Source organism: Thunnus thynnus, chromosome 18 (genome assembly GCF_963924715.1).
Source record: "Thunnus thynnus chromosome 18, fThuThy2.1, whole genome shotgun sequence".
Lineage (NCBI taxonomy): Eukaryota > Metazoa > Chordata > Actinopteri > Scombriformes > Scombridae > Thunnus > Thunnus thynnus.
In genome coordinates, this window is record NC_089534.1 from 19,861,692 (window position 1) to 19,885,790 (window position 24,099).

The following is a 24,099-nucleotide window of genomic DNA, read 5'->3' on the forward strand; positions in this document are numbered from 1 at the left end:
GCTCCGCTGGAGGGGCAGAACTTCAACAGCACTCAAAGCTCCGATGTCACAGTCTACCGCACTTCTATCGTTGTGGATGCTTCATTGGATGCAAGGAGGACTAAACACAACATGTTTGTCAGTTAGACATGCACCTTAGTGCAAAACACAAGCTGTACACACTGACAGCCGTGTTTCTGTTGGAGGGGGGGAGAAAAGTTTTCTTCTAAGTCTAATTAAGGGTAAGTTGATCTTGAAATTACTGCCAAAACTGATTGCTCTCAGTTACAGTTATGGATGGATCTATCACTTTGCTAAGGCAGAATATCTTTTTTTTTAAATGAACATTTTCTGCTTTTTCACACTTTCCGTTGTTTATCCTGGTGGAATGATTTTGTTTTTGTTCTATGCTCTGTAGGAGTTTAAGTTCTAAACCAAAATCATGTTCACAACCTACATAAAGAGTCTGAATGATATGGTATTTCCTACGGTAAGCTTTCAGGTTATAAGCACTCCTGCATGCCTTTGCTATGCTGAGAGATGCATGGCCATACTAAAAAAAGGTCTATGGACAAACAATCCCTACTTATATTTACTTCGGATCATAAACCTGCACTCCCTTCCTTTGTTCATAGACAATTGATGATATTTGTGCTGCCACATGTAACTACTTAAAAGTTTGCATATGTTCATTTGAAATGCATGTTTATTAACTACTGTTTCACATGTAAGCAGACATTTAAGTGAGTTATTTCTCTGCTTTGCTTTAGTCCGAGAACCCCGAGGAGCAGCCAAGCACTGGGGTCTTGGGCCGAATCGGGAGCTGGTTCTCTCCATGGAAGGGAAAGAGTTCAAAGAATCCTAATGAAAATGCCTTCCCAACTAGTGATCAGGCTGTCAAGTTAGAGGCAGAAGGGGAGAGTGAGGAGCCTGTGAGACGGCAGGCAAGGGAACAGCAGTGGGAGGAGGAGAAGGAACACAGCTCCAATCCCAATTCTCTGGGTCTCCACAGAGAGATTTTCCTCTGTGAAGAGGAGGACGCCACGCAGTCTGCCCACAGAGACGGCTTCGTTGTGAGCAGCAGTGAGACAGGAGAAGGAGGTCCAAAAGAGGAGGAGTCTGTGGTGTGTAGAAGGAAGAGAATAGGGCAGGGCAAGGAGAGGGAGGAGAGCAGCAACGGTACTTCGGTGAGCGGGAATCCTGAGAATGCCAGTCATCTGACACATCTGTCTTCCTGCTCTGAGCAAGGAGTGGTATGGGAGTCAGATCAGGCCCACACCCAGCCTGAGGCCCAGAAACAAGCACACGCCCAGGCAGGCAGGAGGCTCCATGTGTACCTGGAGGAGACCAGTGTGATTCACTGTGGCCAAGACACCTGTGCTGGGCAGGAAGTGGTTCGCACCAAAATCAAGAAAAGCCTACAAGTTCTCCCTAAGGCAAAGTCATCACCAAGTTTTGATTCATCAAAGAGCTTAAGTTCAACAAGTACAGAAAACAAAAGGCTAAATGTGAGGCCTGCTGTTGGGGCACAGAATTATTACAGTGCTGTAGAGGGAGTGTCACTGAAATCACCCAAAGACTTGCAGTTAGAGCCTGAACCTTATCAAGAACAAACAGAGGCAGACAGCATGGGGCGAAAAAATGCAGCCAGAAAGAAATGCAGGAAGAACTCTCAGGGAGATGGAGGGAGTAGCCCCCAGGAACAAATACCTTCCAATGCCCAACCTGTGTCAGAGGGATGCCCTACATCAGATAACTCAGTGAACAGTCCTCAGGGCAAAAGTCCAATTCACATGGGAGAGTCGCCTGTAAACTCCTCCACCAAGCCCAACCCCACCTCTCAGGTCTCACCTGGGGGAGTGGAAAGTAAGACTTCCTGCCCTGACTCAGCCAAGCATTTGGCCAACTTCCAGGACTCAAACTCAGTCATTTTAGCCACTCGGGCATGTGTGGTTGAGGGGGGTGCAGACATGGAGGACGATGATAGCTTTTACAAAGTGGAAAGGAAGACAGAGACACCAGAGTCCAAACGCAGGAGTATGAAGGTTTCTCGGAGTGAGGTGAAGCTTTTTTCAAAGAATGTGCCTTTTAATGCTGAGCAGAGTTCAGCTGAAGATGACCTGGATTTTAAGGCAGCGTTAAAGATTACTAAAAATGAAGCAAAGGATAAGACCAAAACAGAGATTCACGCAAGGTAAGTGTTCACCTTATAATATAGAAAGAGAACTGTTTGTGATTTGGGAATGAATGAAACAATGACAATGACATTTTCACAAACTGAAGTGTATACAGCAAAGCCTTCCAATAATGTATTAAAAATAGCTTGTTTGTTAGGAATGAATGTTACATGCTACAACTAGTGTACTTCCAATGTCAGACAACATTTTAACCTACCTGTTTAGCTTTTGTCTATCATGACATTGGTGTCAAAACAGGGAATGTGCTATGGGTGGAACATCACAGGCGTGTATCCACAGTGAAACAAATATATGAGTCAGAACTCAAAGTACAGCCCTATTCTTCAAGACTCACACTGTAAAGTACAGATCAGATTAAAATGTAGGTCAGATTAGATTTAACAAATCACCCAAATATAAAACTAACTTTTGCCAGTTTAATACATTACACATACATTCATTAAAATCTACTTCAAATTTACTTGTTTATTTTTGCAGAATATATAATTTATGTTTCAACTGTTACCTACCACACACAGACTACAAGACCTGAAGAAACTTGATGAGGAGCCTAAGCCAGCCATTGGCAGGATTGGAGATAAGATCAGCCTCTTTGAGCGCCAGGCGATGGGGGGCCGCAAGCAGACCTTTCAAAGCCCAAGGAGTGCCGATGTCTCTCCAGTCAGGAAAGCCACTGAGAGGCTGAAAAAAGACCTTGTGTTGTCAGATCAGAGGTCCAGATCAGCTGAACGCTGTGGCACTGCAGGCTCCAGATCTGCATCACCTGTCACGGAGAAACCGATGACGATCAAGGAGCGTGTGAAGAACCTTTTCGAGGCATCTGTAACAGCAGAGAAAGCAGCACTACCTCAAAAGCCAACCATGACAGGAATGTCTCAAAAATCCACCTCGTCTGCGACAGTTGCTGCATCAAAGTCGCCAGAACTGGAGCGTCAGGGTAAACAGGATACTAAAGAGCAGATAGCGACAATAGCAATGTCAGAGACAACATTAAAACCAGATGGACGAGATACCACTGATAGGGGGGTAAAGATTTCCATTACTAAAGAACAACGTATAGACTCCAAAGTAAAGCACACAGAGACCTCAAAAACAGCAGACCAGGGTACAAAACCTAACAGTGTTGAATCAGATGCTCCAGCTAAAGGGACAGGTGATTCTGCAGAACTGACTAATAATGTAAGCCCACAGGTCAAAGGCTCTAGCAGAGCAGGCTCCCGCTCTAAAAGAAGAAAAAGCAGAGAACCAGCCAGTCCCCTCAGCCCCAACAGTGAAAACAAGTCAGACCACTTTACTAGTAAGCAAGAATTCACTGACATACATCACATGGATGATACAGAGGAGACTGCTTCAGCCTCCAAACATTTTACAGAAAAAGTCTCATTACGAGCTGATAAAATAGAAAAAAACACATCAGATAAACAGCATGTTTCTGATACCAAACAGCAAGCAATTAAAAAGGAACCAGAGGTATTAGGCAAACAGAAAAAACAGTTAGATTCTTCATCTAAAAAGGACAACATTGACAAACCAGTCAACAGACAGGAGGGATTACCTGAACCATCTGTCAAGAAAGATGGACCTGATACTGCTCCTTGTGGCAGAGGAACAAAGAAACCTATTGACCAGGTTCCTGTTATTTTACACCAAGAGGAAAATGCAGGGGGAAACAGCCTCTCATTCACACAAGAGAGAAAAAATGTCTCCAAGGACAGCAGAGAAACATCAGCCTCCTCCCCCTCACCTTCGGTTGAACGACTTATTGAGAAGACTCCTTCAGTGGAGCAAAACCCGCTAGCTGAAGCCACCAAAATAGATAAAGAATTCTCAATGCAATCTGAGTCAAAAAGTAAAGTAAAAGCAAGGAATTCCAGTAAAAAAGACATAGGGCAACCACGGCAACAACAAAACAGCAACACAGAACCAATAAATCAGACTGAGGGTAAAGATTTGGAGAAACTGAAAAAGGCAGAGAGGGGAAAAACAAATCAGAGTGAGAACAAAGACAAAGAAGAACCTCAGCAGCTCTTGCCTTCAGATGAAAATACAACAAAGGGCAAGGTTTCACACAGTGGACAAGGTATCTCAGGGATAGAAGGAAGTGTTGCTAGGGATGATCAGAAAAAAAATGCTGCAAGAAAGGGGGAAGCACAGCCTGTTAGAAGCATAACAAAACCAGAGGCCAACCAAACAAAACCAGCTTCTCAGCCCTCAGACAAGACAGTTGGATCGTCAGACCTCCACACTCAAACACAACATGTCATTCAGACGGTGACTTCACATCCAGAAAACACTGCTGTTTGTGCCGTCAACCAGGCTGATGAGGCTGGAACCAAGAGTGATAGGCAGACTTCGAAGAGGGAGAAGGCTACAAATGCGCCTGTGTTGCAAACAACGTCTACAGAAAGCTCTGGAACAGACACAGAGCCAGTGGTGATTGCAGCCGAACCACAGCCTAATTCTGTATTTGTGGAAAAAACAGAGAATTCAGCTGATGACTCACATACACATGGAGCTAATGATGCTGAGTTCTCCAGCTCAAAGCCTATTACCAAAGCAACTACAGCAATTGAGGAAGTGACCATAAAGGTCGCTAATGACACTCCAGGGCTGATAACTGCACAGACTGACAATATTGCAGAGAAGGGCTCATCTGTTAAAGAGCCCACTTCTATTTCTGTCTCTAAGTCAGTGAGCAGCAAGGTAACAAGCCAGGATGATGGGAATAAAAGATCAGTTGACAAATCAATGGACTCAAAAGTCCAAATCTCAGCAGATGAGATGAAACCAGCGCCTAGCCGCCCACAGTGTGAGGAATTAAAAAATACAAGTATAAGTGATATCACGTCATTCAAGGGCACAGAAACCAAACCACAGAGTTCTCCAGACAGTGCTGCTTCTAGCTCCACAGTTAAAATGATGGAGAAGACAGCTGAGAAAACATTAAATATGCCAGCGACTGAACTTTCACCTGCTGCTAATGGTGGTATCTCCCCACATCCACAGCTCTGCACAGTGAAAAAGGAACCAGTCAATAACAAACCAAATCAAACTGTAAAAGCGCCCCCGTCCTCAAAGGCTAATAAGCTGATCCCAGACTCAATGCAGTGTTCGTCCATGAAGAAGCTCAATTTGCCACGGGGACTAAGCAGAGATGATTCAGCAATACGGCAAGATGCCCCTTCTAGCTGGCTGGATGTGGACTTTCCCAAACGGAAACTTAAAGTCATGGCCCCCAAATTGAGTTCTTCTGGAAGTGAGAGCAATCTTCTTGACACTTCCGGTGAGCTAGATGATGAGGAGTTTGTTGAGAAAATCAAGAAGCTTTGTGCTCCCTTCTCCCTCCCGCCTCGTAAACACAACCACCTCCGGCCACCTCAGCCCGCCTTTGCGATGCCAGCCATCAAGGAAGACCATTTTGAGAAGACATTTGACCTTGAGGAGTTTAAGTTTGGCTTGAGGAAGAATAATTTCGTCTTAGACACATCCACAAACCTATTTGACAAGCTCCAAAGCTCAGATACGAAAACAGGTCTAAGGCCTGTCAGGGCTAGTTTAGCAGACAGGAGTATATTGCTTAATAGCTTGGACACCCACTCTCGCCTCAAGGACAAGAGCCCTGTCAAGGATGAGGAGGATGTTAAGGAAGAGAGAGATGAGCATTTTAAAGTGAAGTCTCGCTTGGAGGGGAGCTGTGTCTTCAGCAGTCTCACCAGCTCCAGCAGAGGGAAGAGAAATGGAGCTCAAACGCAGGCAGAAGGCACTAAATCTGGGGATGCGTCACCCAGCGAAGGCCCCCTGCCCAGCCCCACACTTTTATCCCAGCCACCCCTGCCAAGCCCAACTGCCACAGCTCCACTCAAAAACACACTGTCCAAGCAGAGCCTTGCCCCGGGCGACAGAGAGGAAGCCCAGGCCGTGGAGGCTGTGGTCAGTGACTCAGTTCCTCCACTTCCCTCCTTCAACAACATCAAACTGCCAGACTATTTAGAGAAGTACCTCCCCCGAGAACCAGCGAAACCAGTGCAGAGCATACAAGGACAGGATCAAGCCAACACCGAGGTCAGTTTTTCTGTATGCTATTTTCCCCAACTAAAAATGATGTAAATGTTAATCAAGTCCTTACAACAAAGAGATTTCCATGTAATCAGAGCCTAACAAGTAAAATACCTCCTGCAAGCAAAGACAAGTTGAAGTTAAGCAAAGCTATTGACCAATTATATCAGCAATCAGTGTTTAAACTGTCCAATGAAAACTACTCATACAGCTTTGTTCTCTGTTTAAACATGTTTCTAAATCACTATAAATGCAATTACAATATTTTCTGACTTAAGGGGTAGGTTCACAATTTTTCAAGTTTTCTAAAACAATAGTCAGATGCCCAAATGAACATTGACACGTGTTATTTCTTGCTACAATCATTCCTTCTGTTTCTACTGGCCATTAGAAGATCCCTTCATAATGTACTTTTAATATAAGAGATGGGGGACATATGCAAAAAAGTGCATGTGCAAAAATGTATTTAAAAGTTTATGTGAAGATAATATGAGGCTTCAGTGGTCTCAGTTAGTCAAACCAAGTAAATATCTTCCAAAGTTACTGTCTTTTTAGTACAAATTCCAGTTGAAGCCTCATATTATCTTCACATAAACTCTTGAATACATTTTTGCTTATAACGAGGATTGTGGATTTTGTCCCCCTGCACCTACATTGTAAGCACATCTGGAGGGGATCTTCTAATGGTCAGTATGAGCAGGAGGAATGTTACACCGAGCAAAACCTGTTTCAATGTTTATATGGGCACCAGACTGTAAGATAGACTTGAAAAATTGTGGACCTATTCTTTAAGGAACAGAATGTACAACTTTCACCACTTACACTTTTCTGTTTATGCATCAGGTTACTGGAAAAATGACAACTCCAGTCCCTGTAGTTGAAGCAGACCTGCATGTAAAACCAGGTCTGGTGTTTCCTGATGCTGTGCCTTCATCTTTTCCTGGGATTCCTCCAACCACAAACCCGACACTCCCTGAGATTAAACAGCCTCCGGCTCAGCCACAGGGGCTACTTAGTAATAATGTAAGTGTGCTGCATGCATACTGTAAAAGCATAACTAATCGTTTAGTATTACAAATTAAAGCTGTACATCTCACCTTTCAACAGCTTACACTTTCTGGCAAACACACCTGCTTGCTGCACTGGCAGGTGGAAACTATTTATATCCAGTGTGTGGTGCAGCTTCCCTTAAAGCTGCACGACAAACGTCTTTTATGGAAATATTCAGTTTTGTTTTGTTTTTTTTTACATCTTATTAGCATTCTGGTATGAGGTATCATCATTAATAGGAAAGGTTCTCTATTGAAACTAACAGTGGATCTTTTGCCTGGCTTGTCCCTTTGATGTCATTTGGGCAGATAAAAAAATAATTATGCTGTGTTTAAGTCTGTGACTCAAAATCATTTGCATTATTGATTAATCTGCTGATATAATAGGTCAAATAAATAAATTACTCATCACAATTTGCCAAAGCCCAAGCTGACATGTTCAAATCGCTTATTTTGTCCACCAACAGTTCAAATCCCCAAATTATTCATTTACTTTAAAAGAGGAGTAAGAAAACCATTTTTGCTTAAAAGATGACGATTAATCAACTACTATCAAATTTGCTGGTGATTCATTTTCTGTTGATAAACTAATCAGTCATTAGACCTGTCATGACTTGATGTAACAAGATGGTTGCTGCAGTTGACATTTTTCACTGTAATTTGTAGCTGCCAGTGCAAGTATGCTGTATAAAGACACATGTTTCTTCAGCCGGGTATTCCTCTTAGTGTAGTAGTTGACTAAGAACAGTTAAAACAGTGTAGTCTTCATGGACCCACTGTGTTCCTGGAAGTGAACTGAAAGGTCAGGACAATTATTATCCACAGAGCTGCTGCACAAAGAAATGCAGATTAGCTTCTCTAGCTCTTCATAGATATTTGCCATGCTCCACAGTCTTTATCGCAATGATAATTCTGTGTTTTTGCATTCCAGATAAGAACTGCCAGAGGATTTCACAAGCGCCCTGGAAAGGTACAGTTGGCACAGCTTTGCCTACGTACAATAGAAACAAGATGGAGGGAGGAATCTGGACAGACAAGTCTGTTCTCTGGAAACATCTGCTTTTCATATGTTGTTCTTAGGGGTAAACAAAGAATAAAAAAAACAGTCTAGGGCAATTGCACAGCTGGATGTGATTACAGTCGTGGAATTCAGTGCTGTCAATGCAGTGCAAGAACTTGTGGCACTTCATTATTGTCGAACTTAATTGCTCATATAGTAGTTGTTGCAAGAGAGAGGGCTATTCCCTGAGCACGCAACATACAGTATTTCACTACATTGTTTTGCCTACACATTGTTGTAATTCAGTCAACCTCCAGCTTTAGCTGTGCTGGGAATCCACAGTAACAACTGGCATTAACAGAAAGCACATTACATGAGAAGATTTTGGATTTTACAATGTAGTTTAGAGTTATTGATTTGGGCTAAGTAAAAGTAAGAGTAATATTGACAACAGAATCCACTGTAGCCAGTTTTTAGCCAGTAGTTCATTATTCACAAACTTCAATATTCTGTTGGTCTATAAAAAAATTGAACTATTATATTAAAGTGGTGCATTACATTAACAGTATGTCCCCGATGGTTCAAGTAATGGTGTCCCTGCTTTTCAGTTTAGAGGATCATAAATATGCTTTTACTGTAGCATAACAGAGTAATGAAAGAAAGCCCCATGCTATTAGGTCCTTCCCACCACTCGGTAAATCACGATTTAATGTGATGGAGTAATGCATTTTGCCATTGATTATTTCTCTTCATGGTCAATGTGTTGATTTGTTGCAACACTGCCCTTCATGTCTCTACACAGATGGTGTTGTTCGAGAAAGCTCAGTTCTGTGGGCAATCTTATGATATTTGCAGGGATATAGCAGATGCTACGTCTATGCGGCTCTCACCTCTCATATCTGTGAAGGTCATTAGAGGCTGGTAAGTAATATTCAACTAAAACTTTTAGAGGATGGAAAGATAATCTGAAGTGTAGTTCTTTTTTTAAGATATGTTTTTTGGGCAATTTTGGCCTTTAATGGAGAGCTGATAGTGGCGAAGTAGTCAGGAAACAAGGGGAGATGGGTATGACATGCAAAGGTCCCAAGCTAGAGTCGAACCAAGGACTTTGCAGTTATATAGCATGTGCAGTAACCTTTTGGCTACCGGGGTGCTCCTGAAGTGTAGTTCTAATTAGTGTGAAGTGGTTCTGGGATGCCAGTGTTGCCTGTTAAGGCTCCTGGAGGACATTTTACATACACACTCACTTTCTACAGTCTGCTATTATGTTGTCATGAATTAATGACCTACTTTTTTTTCTTGGCTGATATTTAAAGAAAGTGTTGGATATTTTGGGAACTATGCTTATTTGCTTTCTTGCTGAGAGTTAGTAGAGAAGATCAATATTACTGTCCTATCTGTCTGGTACATGTATTGCTACAGACAGCAGCCCATTAGCTTAACCTAGCGTAAAGACAAACAGGGGAAAACAGCTGGCCTGGCTCTGTCCAAAGGTAACAAAATCCAGTGCAGAAACATCCTGAGGTAACCAGTGGGGACTTCAGGAAGTGAAACCACAAATTGACATTTTTACACTTCCATTTTTTGGACATATTAAACAAACAAGATACAATGTGCTAATTAGGGAGTTCTAGAGGTGCTCATAGGCAGATTTTGTTGATTTTGCTCACTGTTTCTCACTGTTATCAGTCTTTATGCTAAACTAAGCTAACTATCAATTTCCTTGTCTAACTTTCAGCAGGAAAGCAAATAAGCGTATATCTCAAAAAGTCAAAATATTGCTTTAAAACACATTTCTAGATGCTTTTATTCTGATCCTTTTTTTCTTTTTTTCAACATATAATCCTGTGTTTCTGCCATATGAAAACATGTTTTTGTTTTCACTACAGTTGGGTACTATACGAGAAGCCTGACTTCCAGGGACGCTCCATTGCCTTGGAGGAGGGGGGCACAGAATTGACAAATGAGTGGGCAGAGTCTGGGCTGGAGACAGAGCCACACAACAACCTGCCAATGCTGATTGGCTCTATTCGACTTGCTGTCTCTGTGAGTGCACACTGGTTAAATACTTTGACCTCATTTACCCTTTCATGTCTCAATATACATAATCATCACCTCCCATGGCCCTCTGAAGTGTAGCTAAAATGTGATATTGCTTTATTGATATTCAGTCCAGGCACATTCAGAGCAGAAAATAATAAATGTGAAATAGACTCTGCTTAGTTGAGATCCCGCTTGGTTGCATTGCAAGGAATGATTTAAGGACCAGTTTGGGCCACTACTGATAATTGCTGTGTTTGTTTCCCTTTCTCTGTAGGATTACAATATCCCCCATATTGATCTGTTTACTGAACCAGAGGGACACGGCAGAGTAACACCGTACCATGACGACGCAATAGAGACGGGTTCATTTGGCATCCCGCTGAGCACTGCTTCCATTCAAGTTCACTCTGGGGTGTAAGTATGGCTGTTTCAGCAAAAGCAATCATTCACATCCCTGTGATGGACCTGTGGTGAAGCGTGCATGACAATAACGAACACGCTGACAAAATCAAATCATTAACTAGACACATTGTCTTCTTATTGTGATTGATCAGAGTGGTAGTTATCTGGAGATTAGATATTATTTGAAATACAATACATTTAAGCCACAGGCGCTTAAGAAAGGAGAAGCTGTCTTTGCTTCGCTGCGTCAAAGCGTAAAGTGCAGATAATGAGACAATCCCAGTTCTCTGCAGTGATTTTTAGATTGCTAATGACTGGCTTACCCACCAGGAGAGTAGACTTTGGAAATCTTGCATTCTGTGCTGTCTTTTTAATGGTATGCTCTCAGTGTTTGGCTTTGACAAATAGCTGAGAGATAATGATTATTTCTACTACGTGTTCATCTTTGTCTTTGGTTTGACTCTCACTCACTTGCCTGCTCAGGAATGTCTGTCCTGCTGCTGCATGTTAGAAAAGAGACAGATTGGGCGGGGGGCACTTGGAAAGCAGAGTGAAGAGGTGGAGAATACATGTAGAGTGAGAAACAGACAAAGGTGTGGAGAGAATTTGGCAAAGGGGAGAATGTTTTTCCACGTGAGAGGTGTAGGCATTCAGGACATTTTGTGCCCTACCCCTGAAGGAAGTTAATGACAGCAGGCCTCTTTCCCACAGCTATTTCTGTAGGTTTACCTTGGCACCTTTGGTATAAACCTTCTGTAAAATGTTTCAGCGTTCCTTAAATTTCTACATAAGCTTCAACTAGTTGCTGTCAGATGCCAGCTCATCTCTGCACAGTTACAAAATTATTCTATCTCAGTAGTAGCTCCTCCTACGGTGTTCTGCGACAAGCAGAGCAACTGTTGAGCAGATGTAGTTTTCTGATAAACAAATTTACTGTATGCACGTGACTCACTTCAGTTCACTGACCAGAGTGACTCATTGGCTTCTCTGATTGTATATATTTCAGCACCATGAGGTCAGTATCACTTCTTGGTATCACTTCCACACCACTGACTGAATGAGCTGGGTTTATTTTCTTTGCACGCGGCTCACATCTGGTGATCAGTATAAGTCATTGTGTTGCTCTGCATAATGGCTCAAAATGCCAGAGGTAGGGGCATAGTTCCAGCAGAGGCTGCCCGTGCTAAAAATGAATTGTGAAGAAAAAGGCTTTGAATTGAAGCATGCCATTCCCAAGATATTTTATTATACAACAATTAGCTTTTGTTCTCAGCCCCAGCTGCATGACTCATATCTGAAATAAATATAAAACACCCAATTAAAACACTGCCTTGATTTAATAATGCTTAATGTACTGAGCGCAAATCATCAATTCTGTTTGTCTGTGTTCTGAGGGAAACAATAGATGTTGATTTCTATGTGGGAAAAACAAGCATCAGTGAGTTTGTAGTTCTCTATCTTGTCACTGTTTTACAAAACCAACACAACACAGAAGGTCATGACACAAAGTTGGTTTTAAAACCATACAGAGGCATAATGTGGAGGGACCTTTTGGCTTAATGCTTAATTAAAATGCTACGTGGGTGTTTTTCCTTCCTTCAGGTGGCTGGTGTTCAGTGATGTGGGGTTCCAGGGCATGCTAGCTGTGCTGGAAACAGGAGTGTACCCTTACCCTGAGACCTGGGGCTTCCCATCACCATTTGTAGGATCTCTCAGACCGCTTAAAATGGTTTGTAGCATTTCTCTACAACGTCATAATGTAGACTTCAAAGGATTCATAATGTAGATTTCAACAGCTATTCCAGGGCTGTCAACTCTCACGCACTGACCGTGAGACTCACGCAACTGACACTTTTCACACGCTCTGATGCACGTCCATTTTTCTCACACAGTGAAATACAAATTCACAACTGATAATGTTGTGGCGCGAAAAGAGGACACTGACAGCGCACAGATAGACAAGACAGAGCAGCACATCGTAACAGCAGCACCATGCAGCAGGGAGTTATTTAGACCACCAAAGGGAAAGCAAGAAATATACACAAATCTATTATATTGTAATGTATTCCCATGCATGCAGCTCAGAGTAATCTCAGTCAACGTCTCTCCCTCTTCTCTCATGCCGTGCGCACACAGGCAGGAGTGAGAGATAGTTACTATGGTTACAGTGATGCTCTGTATCTCTGTAGCTCTGAAACTTTCTCGCAATTCCTAATAATAGGTTTTTAGGTAACCTACTGCCATTTTAGGCTACATAATGTTTTTATGAATAAAATTTAAATATGAAATAGCCATTCTTCTTATAATAATTTCCTGTCCTGATCCACACAATTATATACTGTTCTTGATGCATTCTTGGTTTTCTTAATCAACCCAACTAATCTAGATTAGTGCAGGTGGCTGTTTCTTGACTTAATCCAAGAGGTTAGGTGGTGTAGAAATGCAGGAAATTTGTTTTAAATTACTTTTTTTTCTGGGGAGGACATCAGCATGTTAACATTGTAATTGTGAGTATGTTAGCATGATAAAAATTAGCTTTTTGCTCTATAGAAGTACTGCCTTAGAGCCACTTGCAGGGTCACACAATTCTTCCTTTATCATATTTAGTAAATTTGTGCCTGCAAAGTAACATGTAGAATGAATACATATAGCTTTCATGAACATGCTTTTCTTATCAGTTTTAAAAATGACTCACTATGGTGACTTTGTAATGTATTGTTTCTTAATGTAAATACCCTCTGAGTCTGTCTGGCACTCTGCGTAAAGGCAGTCAATGTGAAAATTAGCAGTAATTAGTTACCCACAGGGACAGAAGTTCAGGTCAGCGTGTGTTAATTTTCTTTTCTCCCTGTCAAACAGAATTTTCATTATTTCTGAGAAAAAAATAAATAATGGCTTTTTTTCCGATTGCTGATGCTGATGTTGTCTTTCTTCCAGGGTGGTTATAAAGTGGAGAATCCCAATGAAGTCAAGGTATGGCTAATATATGCAGTTCTGTGGTTTTATTTTACTTAATTTGTATAGTATTAAGTTATGTACTGTGATTATAATCAGTGTAAAACTGTGAGTGTTGTGCCCCTTATTAAGGGGAAAACATGTTTTATAAAAGGTCTGTTGGCATTGTGCATTGCATTCTTAAGAGGATTTTTCTGCTCAGTGCTATGTTTATCTTACTTCAAGCTAAAAAAATAGATGTGAGGTCAAGAAATCTCCACTGTAAAACACAGTGCGTTTTACCAAGCTTTTTCTAAACCCATCATGTTGTACTTGTAAGATTATTAAGTAACAACAATCATACAAGGTGAAAACCCCTTACTTGCTCACATTCACAATTGTGCTCACAAATGTTCAACAAAAGTATCCAGTGATAGATTTTTTATTGAAGGTCATGATTTATGTTCATGCTGAAGTGCAGTAAGATGCTCTACTGTTTATTCATCAATAAATAAAACATTACTCAATGTCAACAACTGTCATTCTGTGAATAAAAGAACTTAAAGGAGTAGTGTGTAGAATTTAGTGGCATCTAGTGGAACGGACTCGGCAGACATGGAATGTAATATTCCTAAGCATGTTTTAGTTAGTGTATAAAATAAGAATCGTTGTGTTTTTGTTAGCTTAGAACGAGCCCTTTATTTCTACATAAGCAGGTCCTCTTCCATGTTGGCTGCCATGTTGCACCGCAATGTTTCTACAGTAGCCCAGAAAGGACAAACCAAACACTGGCTCTAGAGAGGGACTTTCACGTTTTTCATGCATTTCGCGGCCACCTACACCCTTGGAAGGGGAGGGTGAGGGGAGGGGTATTCAGTTGGTTGCAATCTGCAATCTCACCGCTAGATGCCTCAAAATCCTACACACTGGTCCTTTAATTAAGTGAATTTGAGCAAAAATAGAGAAAGAACAAAGATTAAAAAAATCAAAAACACAACTTAAATACCAGCTTATCTACTCTTTCTATGTGAATGATGAGTCAAGTTTCATATTAGCCTTTTTCTTTCTGTGCTACAGGCTGTGGTGTATGAGAAGCCTGGCTTTGAGGGCACCTGTCTGGAAATCGACAGTGACATTTTCAGTTTTTGTGAGAGTGAAGGAGCAAACCTTGAGCCAAAGAAGCTGACGTCTGTGGGCTCCATAAAGATCATCGGAGGACTGTGAGTTTCCTTTCTATTGCATCATGTTTCATTCTCTTTGCTTGCACAGGATCGATTTAGGTGGTAATCTTGGCTTGCAGCAAAGTTTATCCATGAATAACTTTACTGCCAGATGGTGATTTTGAGGTTATGTAATGCAGTCCTGATTTACAAATGCAGCTCTAACCAGCAACATCTCTGCAACATCTTCTTTCCATCCAGCTGGGTGGGCTACAGCCAACCAGGGTTTGAGGGCCAGCAGTATATCCTGGAGGAAGGAGAGTACCTGGACTGCAATGACTGGGGAGGCTCAGAGCAGCTGCTGTCACTGCGACCAATACTGTCTGTGAGTATTGCACTAGGAAAATATATATATATTCCACTGAAACACAGACTATTTTTAGTGTGTAAATCTATAAATAGAAAATAAATAATCTATATTAAATGCCAGAGAAAACTCTGAGCGGAAAAGTCTTTATTGCAGAATTGATTCATAACAAACAAGTAAATAGTTGATAATAAAAATGGGATCAACTGCAAAACATGTTATATTGTGGAATTTGCCAAAATGTGGATGCAGTTTATAAAAATCGGGGTTTTCCCTCCAAGACCTAAGCATTTTATGCTGAGAGTCTCTACTACTTTTTGGTGTCATTTAGGGCATGTTGCTGCAACTTCTGTCCTCTGCTGTCTGTGTCTGTGTTTCACTGTGAGCAGGGTTCAGCTCCTCCTCCACACACACACAAACATTCATGTTGAAGAGGCCCTTTGAGATGGCTAAGTCATCCAAAAAACTGAGGAATTTGACACCAACAGCTAAATTTAGAGCAGAGCAATATCCAAACTATAAACCTTGTTTTACCAATAGTTATTTACTTCAGGCCATAACGTTTACATGCCTGTTTCACCTCTTCATGCTAATGTCTGAGTGTACTGTGTATCGAAGCATTTTCTTTGATTAAAAAATAGTGCAATGCTGTGTTGCATCATTACAAATCCAATGGTATATATTCATTTCATTCAATGTATGACTAAATTTTGAATACTTTCTTATTGAATTGTTGACATTTTATTCATCCACCACATGATTAGACACTCTTTCTGATGTGCTTAAATCAAGGATTCAGAAAAATTAAAATGGAAAACACAGAGATTGGGAAGAAATAAAACTGAATCCGGAAAAAATTAAAACGGATTTCATAGGGCCCTACCCCCATGTTTGTATGTTAATTTGTGATGTAGCTTGGAGTGCCGCTCGTCAGATTTTTAACTAATGGTTTCCTTCCTGCTACAGGATTTCATGTCTCCACATCTCAAAATGTTCAGCGACAGAGATTTTGGCGAGCTGGGAGTCAGCATTGACGTGAGAGTGCCTATTATTAACATGGATGACACAGGTTATGGCATGAGGACGCAGTCTATTGACGTCATGGGTGGTGTGTAAGTTACAAGTATCTTACTTTACCCTATGTAACCTTCACTGCTACATGAGCGGTAATGGGAAATGAAAGGTTATATGAGTTCACAGTATTATTACCTCTCTTGCTGAAGTAATTTGGGTCTATGCTTATTGGAATTCCTCTGCAATCCTTTGCAGCTGCCACTGACAAACAAAAACATACAGTGCATGCTTTAAGATGCATTCCTATGTTTCAACCTGATAATCAGCTGAAGCTACAGTTCCAGTGATTGTTTTTTGTGCAGTTTATTGCTGTTTCTTGCAGCTCAGGTGCATAGCAGTAAGGTTGCCCCACCCATGCTGACAGGTCGAGACATATTACCTAGTTCACTGATGTTTAGTCTGCCACACCCCACTTCCTCTCACTGTAAGTTGGTCTTGGTGTCACACCCTTTCAGGAACGAGAATAAACGTGAAATAAATGCAGGGTGTGGAAGAGGTGTTCCTTGACGCTAAAAAATCGTTAACAAAGAGTGCGCTCCTGTTAAGGGCTTTATCTAATCTTCTGTACACACTACGGGAATGGTAAGATATCAAACTAAAATGCCAGTGGATTACTTAAAATGTGGCTGTGCTCCCTAGCTGTTTCTATTTTTGTTGGATTTTCCTTGTGCTATTATCAGCTGAAAAGAAATGCAGCAGTAAACAAAACCAGAAGGAAATCAGAATAATGAAATGCAGAACATGTAGTGCTGATTACTGCTACCTCAAGGGAGAAACTAACAAAATGGTGAATAATGTAGAGTGGAACATTTCGTCCTGCTTTTTAGGAGGCAGGACTCTCACAACATCGAAGGGTTTTTCTGGCTGTGCTGGTAGCCTGTTATTATATCGCACAGCCTCGCCCATGTCGTGCTGCCGTCTTTCCGAGCCTCTGATTGGCTCAGTGTGTTGGCTCAGCGTTGCTCCGAGAGACTTGTTTGTTGTCCTGCACGTTAGGATACACAGAGGCCCACAAATGTAAATACAGCCCCCGTCTGTATTACAAGCAGAAAGAACTCAACCGTACACAATAACACACACTGCTACCCAAGACACGCCACATTTGCCAAGAAAGTACATACAGTACATAACTGTTGAGATACTTCCATGTGGGTGGCTTTTATCAAATTGGACCCTGACCAAGAGTTGTTGACATACATGATAAATGAATAAGGCTTTGACTGTGTGTGTTGCACTGTGATTATTGTGCTTTTCTTTGGTAACTAGTGTGGGTGCATCACAGACTGTGTTTCTCCATGAATTAAGATAACATGAAAAAGAAAAGATAAAACACAATTCTGAAATGTCACAGTCAATTCTGAAATTAAAGGGCGATTATGTTCCTCCTCCTCTGTTTTCTTTCTTAGCTGGGTTGTGTTTGAGGAGCCTGGCTTTTGTGGTGAGTGCTACATCCTGGAAAAAGGCCTGTATGGAAGCCCAGAGGACTGGGGGGCGCTACAGCCCAGGATTGCCTCAGCGATGCCTATTGTGCTGGTAAGAGCAGTGACTCAGACAAAGATATTAAATCAACTTGTTTTGCTTGGGTGAAAAAAATTGCCCAGTTATTAAACAGACAGATCGTGTAACAGATATTTTCTGTCTAATCATGGCAACAGCAGCGTGCTCGATTGAGCAGCACAATTAATTGCAGATGATAGCATCAATTGTGTTTTCTGGTTTCATTTATAATTTTGCAATTTTTCTGTATTTTCACTTCCCCTGATAGTTCCAGTCTGGCTAACCAAGGGGTTTTGCATGTGATCAGTCACTACACTCATGCTTGTGACCAAATCATAATTTGAGAGGGAGAGCAGGAATCTCTGGTTGGACAGACAAACCTTTATACAGTAGATTACCAGAGTAAATTGATCTGTGCAATGTGTGTTCCAAACCAGATGATGACAAACAGGCACCAATTCCATGCAAAGTCTGATGTGGAGTTGCTGCTGCACTCAAAAATCCTAAACAAGTTTCTGCCTCCAAGTTACACAGTTTAACAGTTTCATTTCTTGAAACTGTTTAAATTATAAAGAAAGAAAATAATGTTGTTTGGAATTATCTTTCCTAACCACTTTAAAGTGTCTTTAAGCAACATGAGCACTCTAGTAACCTCTGCTGTGGTTTTTGTGATACAGGAATGACAGAAAATTTGTATTTCTTCCTGTAGTGGTTCATAGTGTGTTTATGAGTCTCATTAAGCTGTTGTTTCATTTCAGGATGATTTCGAGAATGCAGCCAAGTTTAAGGTAGGTGATGGCAAATTTAAAAAAAAAACAAAAAACACGTCTAATCTTGCTGAGAGATTGTTTCTCTTACCTGATGAAGTGTGCGTGGGACACAGAGTGGATGACTCAGGGTTATTATTTGGCTTTGTGTGTCCTCAGGTGCAGCTTTTCTCTGATCCAGGTTTTCAAGGCTCTGTCCTCGCTCTGGAGGACAGTGTGACCTCCCTGCAGGAAGGCTTCTCTGTGGCTTCCTGCAAGGTTCTGGCGGGCAGGTGAGTAATGCTGTACTCTATGGGCAAAACATCACTCTGGGGTTGTTGTTGTGAGGTATAAATTGAATCATAGTTATCTGAAACAATTTGTCCCACCCTTAAAAACAGATTTTAAGGAATATGCCCTTTTGGATTTCCCAAAGGTGATCTGTTACAAAAGTAAGACTCAGGATCTTCTACAGGCTGTCACTGCTCCACTTACTAAAAACGTCCTATATTCATGTGAATTACTTTCAGCTGGCTGGCATTTGAGGGCCAGGACTTCACCGACAGGATGTACGTGTTAGAAGTGGGAAATTACCCAGACCTGAGAGCGATGGGCTGTGTCAATGCAAGTTCCTCCATCCTGTCATTACAGCCTGTTGGCTTTGTAAGTTCTTAACTATTTTTAATTACTACTATTTAATTCTTTATTTTAATTCTTATACACCCACCAACTTTCGGGGATGCTCTGCCTAACACTATTTCTTATGTTTAGACATTCATGATTAAATTGGACATTGAAACAAACTGAAACAATTTTTTCAAGGAATTATTACATTGTTGAACAGTCAGATTTCTTTGAATGTTAATCTGGATATAAGGCTATTCTAATATTGGTATCAATGGATCAAATGACTATGTGAAATGTGACAGGGGACACTGACATACCCACAAAGATTTATCACCCAACTCTGCAGTTCCCCTGGGCTCTACGGAGTGTTTTAGCATCTTTCAGCTCATTGTTTTCATTTTACAATCTGCAACTTTATGTACGCTATCTGCCCAGCAACAAAAAGCAGACAGTTAGCGACTAGATGGTGAACATAGTGGAGAATTTAGCGTCTAAAATACAGGTTCTGCATAGTGCTAGCGACCTACAGGCAAAACACTTAAAGATTCAACTTATCCAACTCATCCAACCAGGTATTTTTTTAGGAAAAGCAAGGCTAAATTACCAGAATCAGCTTTATTGGCCAAATAGGTTTGAACAAACAAGGAATTTGACATTGAGAGTGCATTGAGAACCACTGGAAGTGGCTATGTGTAAACTATGTGTACAGTAGTGGAAATAGTATGGTTAATGTTAAAAACATTATTCATACAGTATACTACAGCTGTCATACACAAGGGCACTTAAACGTGCTTTACATATATTTTAAGTTTGGTAGTTTGTTTATAAGTAACTGAAAAACATGAATATAAAAGATTTTACAAGTTTATTTCAAAAAGATATTCTTGCCAAAGTTGTATGAGCAGCATGGTTACTGACAAACAGCACTCAGTGTGAGAAAATATATCAAACCTGTGTCACCTTTTCTGAAAGTATCTGTTACCTGTCATTGTCCTCTACATAACAACTCAGCTGAAGGGAAAAACTATACCATCCAGTGTATCTGTATTGAGTCGCTACTAAACTCGAGATGAAACAGCATTTCAAGAGTATCTAACTTCCGTGTCGTGAAGTATTTCCGAGTGAAACAGGAGAGACAGTAACGTTGGGAGGAATTTGATTTGAATAATGTGTCACAATGAATCTTAGCTCTGTGGATGTCATAATATTATTGGTTGAAATTGGTTGGTTCAAGCCTATGTATGCACACGTCATATTTTGTTTTACAGGAAGAAGAAAACATGATTGGATTTTGATATAAGAATACAAATAAATGGATTTTTTTTGGCATATATTGTTAAATATGTTCACAATCTGACCGGAGATGCAAACTAAAAGGGTTAAAAAGGCATTTTTCATTTCATCTTGACATTTATGATCTACAGTATGCCAGCAAGCACAAAGGTGTGAGTGTGTCCGTTTCCATGGTAACCTCACAATAACCTTAATTTCAACCTACATGACCTGCAGCTCTCCACCCACTCCATTCCTTAATATACCTTCTCCCTCTTTCTCTCCACCTCGACAGGAGTTTTCACTGCCATCCATCACTCTTTTTGAGCGCTATGGCCTCCGGGGAAAGAGGGTGGTTCTGACAGACGGATCAGTCAACCTTCAGCTGGCTGGAGGCTGTGGCAGAGTCCAGTCCGTGCTCGTGGAGGGAGGCATGTGAGTATAAACTGGCTATGTCGGAATGTAAAGCAGTTACTCAGCCGTCCCCCAAGTTCTCCTCTTAGTGTGAGTTTGACAGGTTCATGCATAACAGCCTGTGTGAATATATGTGTGTGTATCTACTGTGGACTAAACCCACTGTGCTGTCAAAGACATTTTTTTCTGTCAGGAACATGTGAAACAGAAAAATATCCTTTATTTTTCACAGACATATTGTTCAGAAGCCTCTTAGCCTCTCTAGAGATAGTAAAAGGAGCAAAATCAATGTTGTCTCTCTACATAAGTGGCTTGGTGTTCTTTTGAATTGGCGATGGTTATCTTTACATTTGTACAAACAGTATTAGATCCACGTCGGTCACTGTGACAAACATGTGAAGATGGCTCACTGGAGTGTTTTTTAGGTGCAGCAGTTTGGAGCCTGCATGGTTGTTTCACAGATTCAAATACATTAGATGCAGAATGCAGGGTCAGCACATCTTATCATGCAGTATGACAATACTGACAGATTGAGCGATGATGGAAACCTGCTGCTGATGTGTGAGATTCAGACTCTAGGTGTGAGCCCATGCTGATAAAATAAAGGGCTCACAGTGTGCCAGAGCTGCCTCTGGAGTGGCACATTCCTACTACAGGGGAGACAGGCAATCAGCCAAAGAACAGAACCATTGAGGCCAGAGTTAAAAGCAAAGTTCAGCATCACTGAGAAAATTGGATGGCTGTGTGGCTCAGCACATTTTAGAAGATTGTCTTTGGCGAGGTGCGTGAAATCAAGAACATTTCAGGCTATATTTCAAAAGAAAATTGGCTTCCAACCAGCATAAAACACTACATAGGTTGAGTTTATAGCATCATAAATCACAAGGCAAATGGATATTAGTAAATACTGTAAACTCTGTTTCTCAGAGGCTGAAAATGTATTCATGGTAGTGAACCCTGACAGGTGCGGGTATATGCATATGCCACTGATTTCTAATTACAGACGTCACTTTTTTGACTCTGTAAAAGTGCACATTGTATTTTATTTTTCATTTGGCCTTTACTTAACCAGGATGCCCTCATGAGGTTGAAATCTCCTGGCCAAAATGGCGGCATATTAATTTTACAGGAACCAACATTCGCATGAGAGAGCAGTGTAACGAAAGAAAGAAAAATATGAAAGGCATGTCTCAGCCACACTTCTTGTCTAGACTTTCAGCTACATGTCCATGCAGACTGCCAAAATGAAGAAATAATACATGAACAGCCCAAATATAATAACTGTTGTAAGCACGATTCAACTGGCAGCACATAACATAAGGCCAGTTAAAGTGCTTAAAGAGAGGAACTGATGATGAAGTGGAGTTGGTTTGATTGCAGCTGTTGAAACTTGGCTGTGTTTCCTTTATTACCAGGTGGGTACTATATGAGGGAGTCAACTATCGAGGTGCTCAGATTTTGCTGAAACCTGGTGAGGTACATGACTGGCATCAGATCAGCAATTGGAAGAAAATTGGATCCCTCCGCCCTCTTCTACAGGTATGAAGTACCACAGTGTTTCTTGTATTTAAAAATCAGTACTCCACAAAGGTGGAAGTACACATTTTATTTTTACACCTCTAAATGTTTTGTACCTGTTCACCTCATCTACTTTGATCTACGGTCAGTTCTAACAATTAAAACTGCACCAGGGTGACTCAACTGAAAACAACAAAAACAAATGCCCATAATTACACTATCCAACAGTATTCATTAAAAAAAACAGCTGTAATTGATGGATACAAGATGACTGAAAGCTACACAGTGCACGCCTCAACAGCCTGCTTATTATAGCAAATTTTGTCATTGTTATCATTAAGGCTTTTGCAGTATCTGTAATTATTGGGGCATAAAAAAATGTAATTGTATACTGTAGTAGGGAATTATCACCAAGCTTTGATGAAATTTGAATAAATCCCACTGTGAAAATCGAATCATCATTTCTTACATTTATATTAACTTGAAATCTGATATTAAACATAGTTTAGTTTGTATGGAGTGAATGATGCTGCCTTTAAAGCTTGGTTTTAATTTTGTGAAGCTCAAACTCAGTTTAGAAAATGATTTGTAATAATGTCAACATATTCTTTGAAAAAATAAGCTTGTCTTTCCCATCTGCTGAGTAGAGGCATTGATCATGTGTTTGGTCATGTGTGTGTTTTTGGAGCAGAAGCAAGTGCACTTCCATTTAAGGAACAGACAGACAGGGCTCATGATGTCAGTGACCGGAGATTTGGATGATATCAAACTGCTGCGGATTCAAGAAATGGAGGAGACCGATGGTTTTGAGCAGATCTGGTTCTATCAGAATGGACATCTCCACTGCAAGGTACCAGTACTGTTGTGATACTATTAATCAGGTCAGGGACGGTTTGACTTGTGAATAGTGCTAGGAAAGGATAGTGAATGAGTTTTGAACAAGCTGGAGTCCAGATCATCTTAATCACAGCATCAGAATCAGAATCAAGACCAGGTCCAAAGCAGGTTGACCAAAAGGCATAACTATGACTAAAGACTGAAACTGAACTTTTATACCACAGACCTGGGAACTAATTATATAGGGTCAGTTGATCCTTGATTGAAAAATTCAAACACAAGGACATTTAAAACTATTTTTAAAACACAAACCTCCCATATCATACTAACCGTTGATCTGGTAAGTCTATAATATAATAGAGATGAAGTACCACTATCAAACAATATAAATAAATAAATAATAAATAAATATGAAACATTGACCAATCCAACTTTTAAAAGATATTCTAAATGTCACTGAAACAACCAACTCCTCTCCCTGTGTCGTCAGCTGCTGGAGGAGTGCTGCCTGAGTCCCAGTGGCAGTGTGACCATTGCAGGAAGCCGTACGGGCCTCACGCCGGAGCAAGACGACCAAGCTCACTTCTGGAGCATCACCCCAGAGGGATTTATCCGCTACACCCCCACCTCTGATCTGGTCCTGGAGGTGAAAGGTGAGCCTGAGTCATTCACGTGTGTCTCTATAAAAACCGGTTTCTCTTAAATGTTGTAATGGTTTATATAGAAGACCTTTGATATGTAGCTCTTGAAAAAAACCCAGCTGTGATGAGATTTCCACAGAGGATCTAGATGTTAGAAAACTTTAACAATCACAGTTAACTATGTTAAAGTTAACCAATAATACATCAGTGTTTGTCAACCTTCCAGACATTTCATGTTCTGGTTTTATAGTGAAATCTCATCAAATGTGTTAAGCCCTACTCACC

General features: G+C 40.9%; 1 protein-coding gene across 2 annotated transcripts in view; it reads left to right on the top strand.

Moving 5' to 3' along the window:
• LOC137168756 (beta/gamma crystallin domain-containing protein 1-like) overlaps positions 1 to 24,099 on the top strand; it is a 25,338-nt gene continuing 1,239 nt past the window's right edge. Inside the window, exons 1-22 of one of the 2 annotated variants that reach the window (XM_067571483.1) lie at positions 1 to 221; positions 398 to 469; positions 750 to 2,173; positions 2,696 to 6,239; positions 7,077 to 7,256; positions 8,214 to 8,252; positions 9,085 to 9,203; positions 10,172 to 10,328; positions 10,600 to 10,739; positions 12,330 to 12,456; positions 13,665 to 13,700; positions 14,739 to 14,881; positions 15,083 to 15,206; positions 16,155 to 16,300; positions 17,669 to 17,795; positions 18,518 to 18,547; positions 18,686 to 18,798; positions 19,036 to 19,168; positions 20,700 to 20,839; positions 22,234 to 22,357; positions 23,025 to 23,186; positions 23,664 to 23,826. In XM_067571483.1, the coding sequence (XP_067427584.1) occupies positions 422 to 469; positions 750 to 2,173; positions 2,696 to 6,239; positions 7,077 to 7,256; positions 8,214 to 8,252; positions 9,085 to 9,203; positions 10,172 to 10,328; positions 10,600 to 10,739; positions 12,330 to 12,456; positions 13,665 to 13,700; positions 14,739 to 14,881; positions 15,083 to 15,206; positions 16,155 to 16,300; positions 17,669 to 17,795; positions 18,518 to 18,547; positions 18,686 to 18,798; positions 19,036 to 19,168; positions 20,700 to 20,839; positions 22,234 to 22,357; positions 23,025 to 23,186; positions 23,664 to 23,826 (7,219 nt within the window). In that variant the 5' untranslated portion in view covers positions 1 to 221; positions 398 to 421. The remainder of the gene's footprint in view (positions 222 to 397; positions 470 to 749; positions 2,174 to 2,695; positions 6,240 to 7,076; positions 7,257 to 8,213; positions 8,253 to 9,084; positions 9,204 to 10,171; positions 10,329 to 10,599; positions 10,740 to 12,329; positions 12,457 to 13,664; positions 13,701 to 14,738; positions 14,882 to 15,082; positions 15,207 to 16,154; positions 16,301 to 17,668; positions 17,796 to 18,517; positions 18,548 to 18,685; positions 18,799 to 19,035; positions 19,169 to 20,699; positions 20,840 to 22,233; positions 22,358 to 23,024; positions 23,187 to 23,663; positions 23,827 to 24,099) is intronic. The other variant, XM_067571484.1, reaches the window with a different exon arrangement.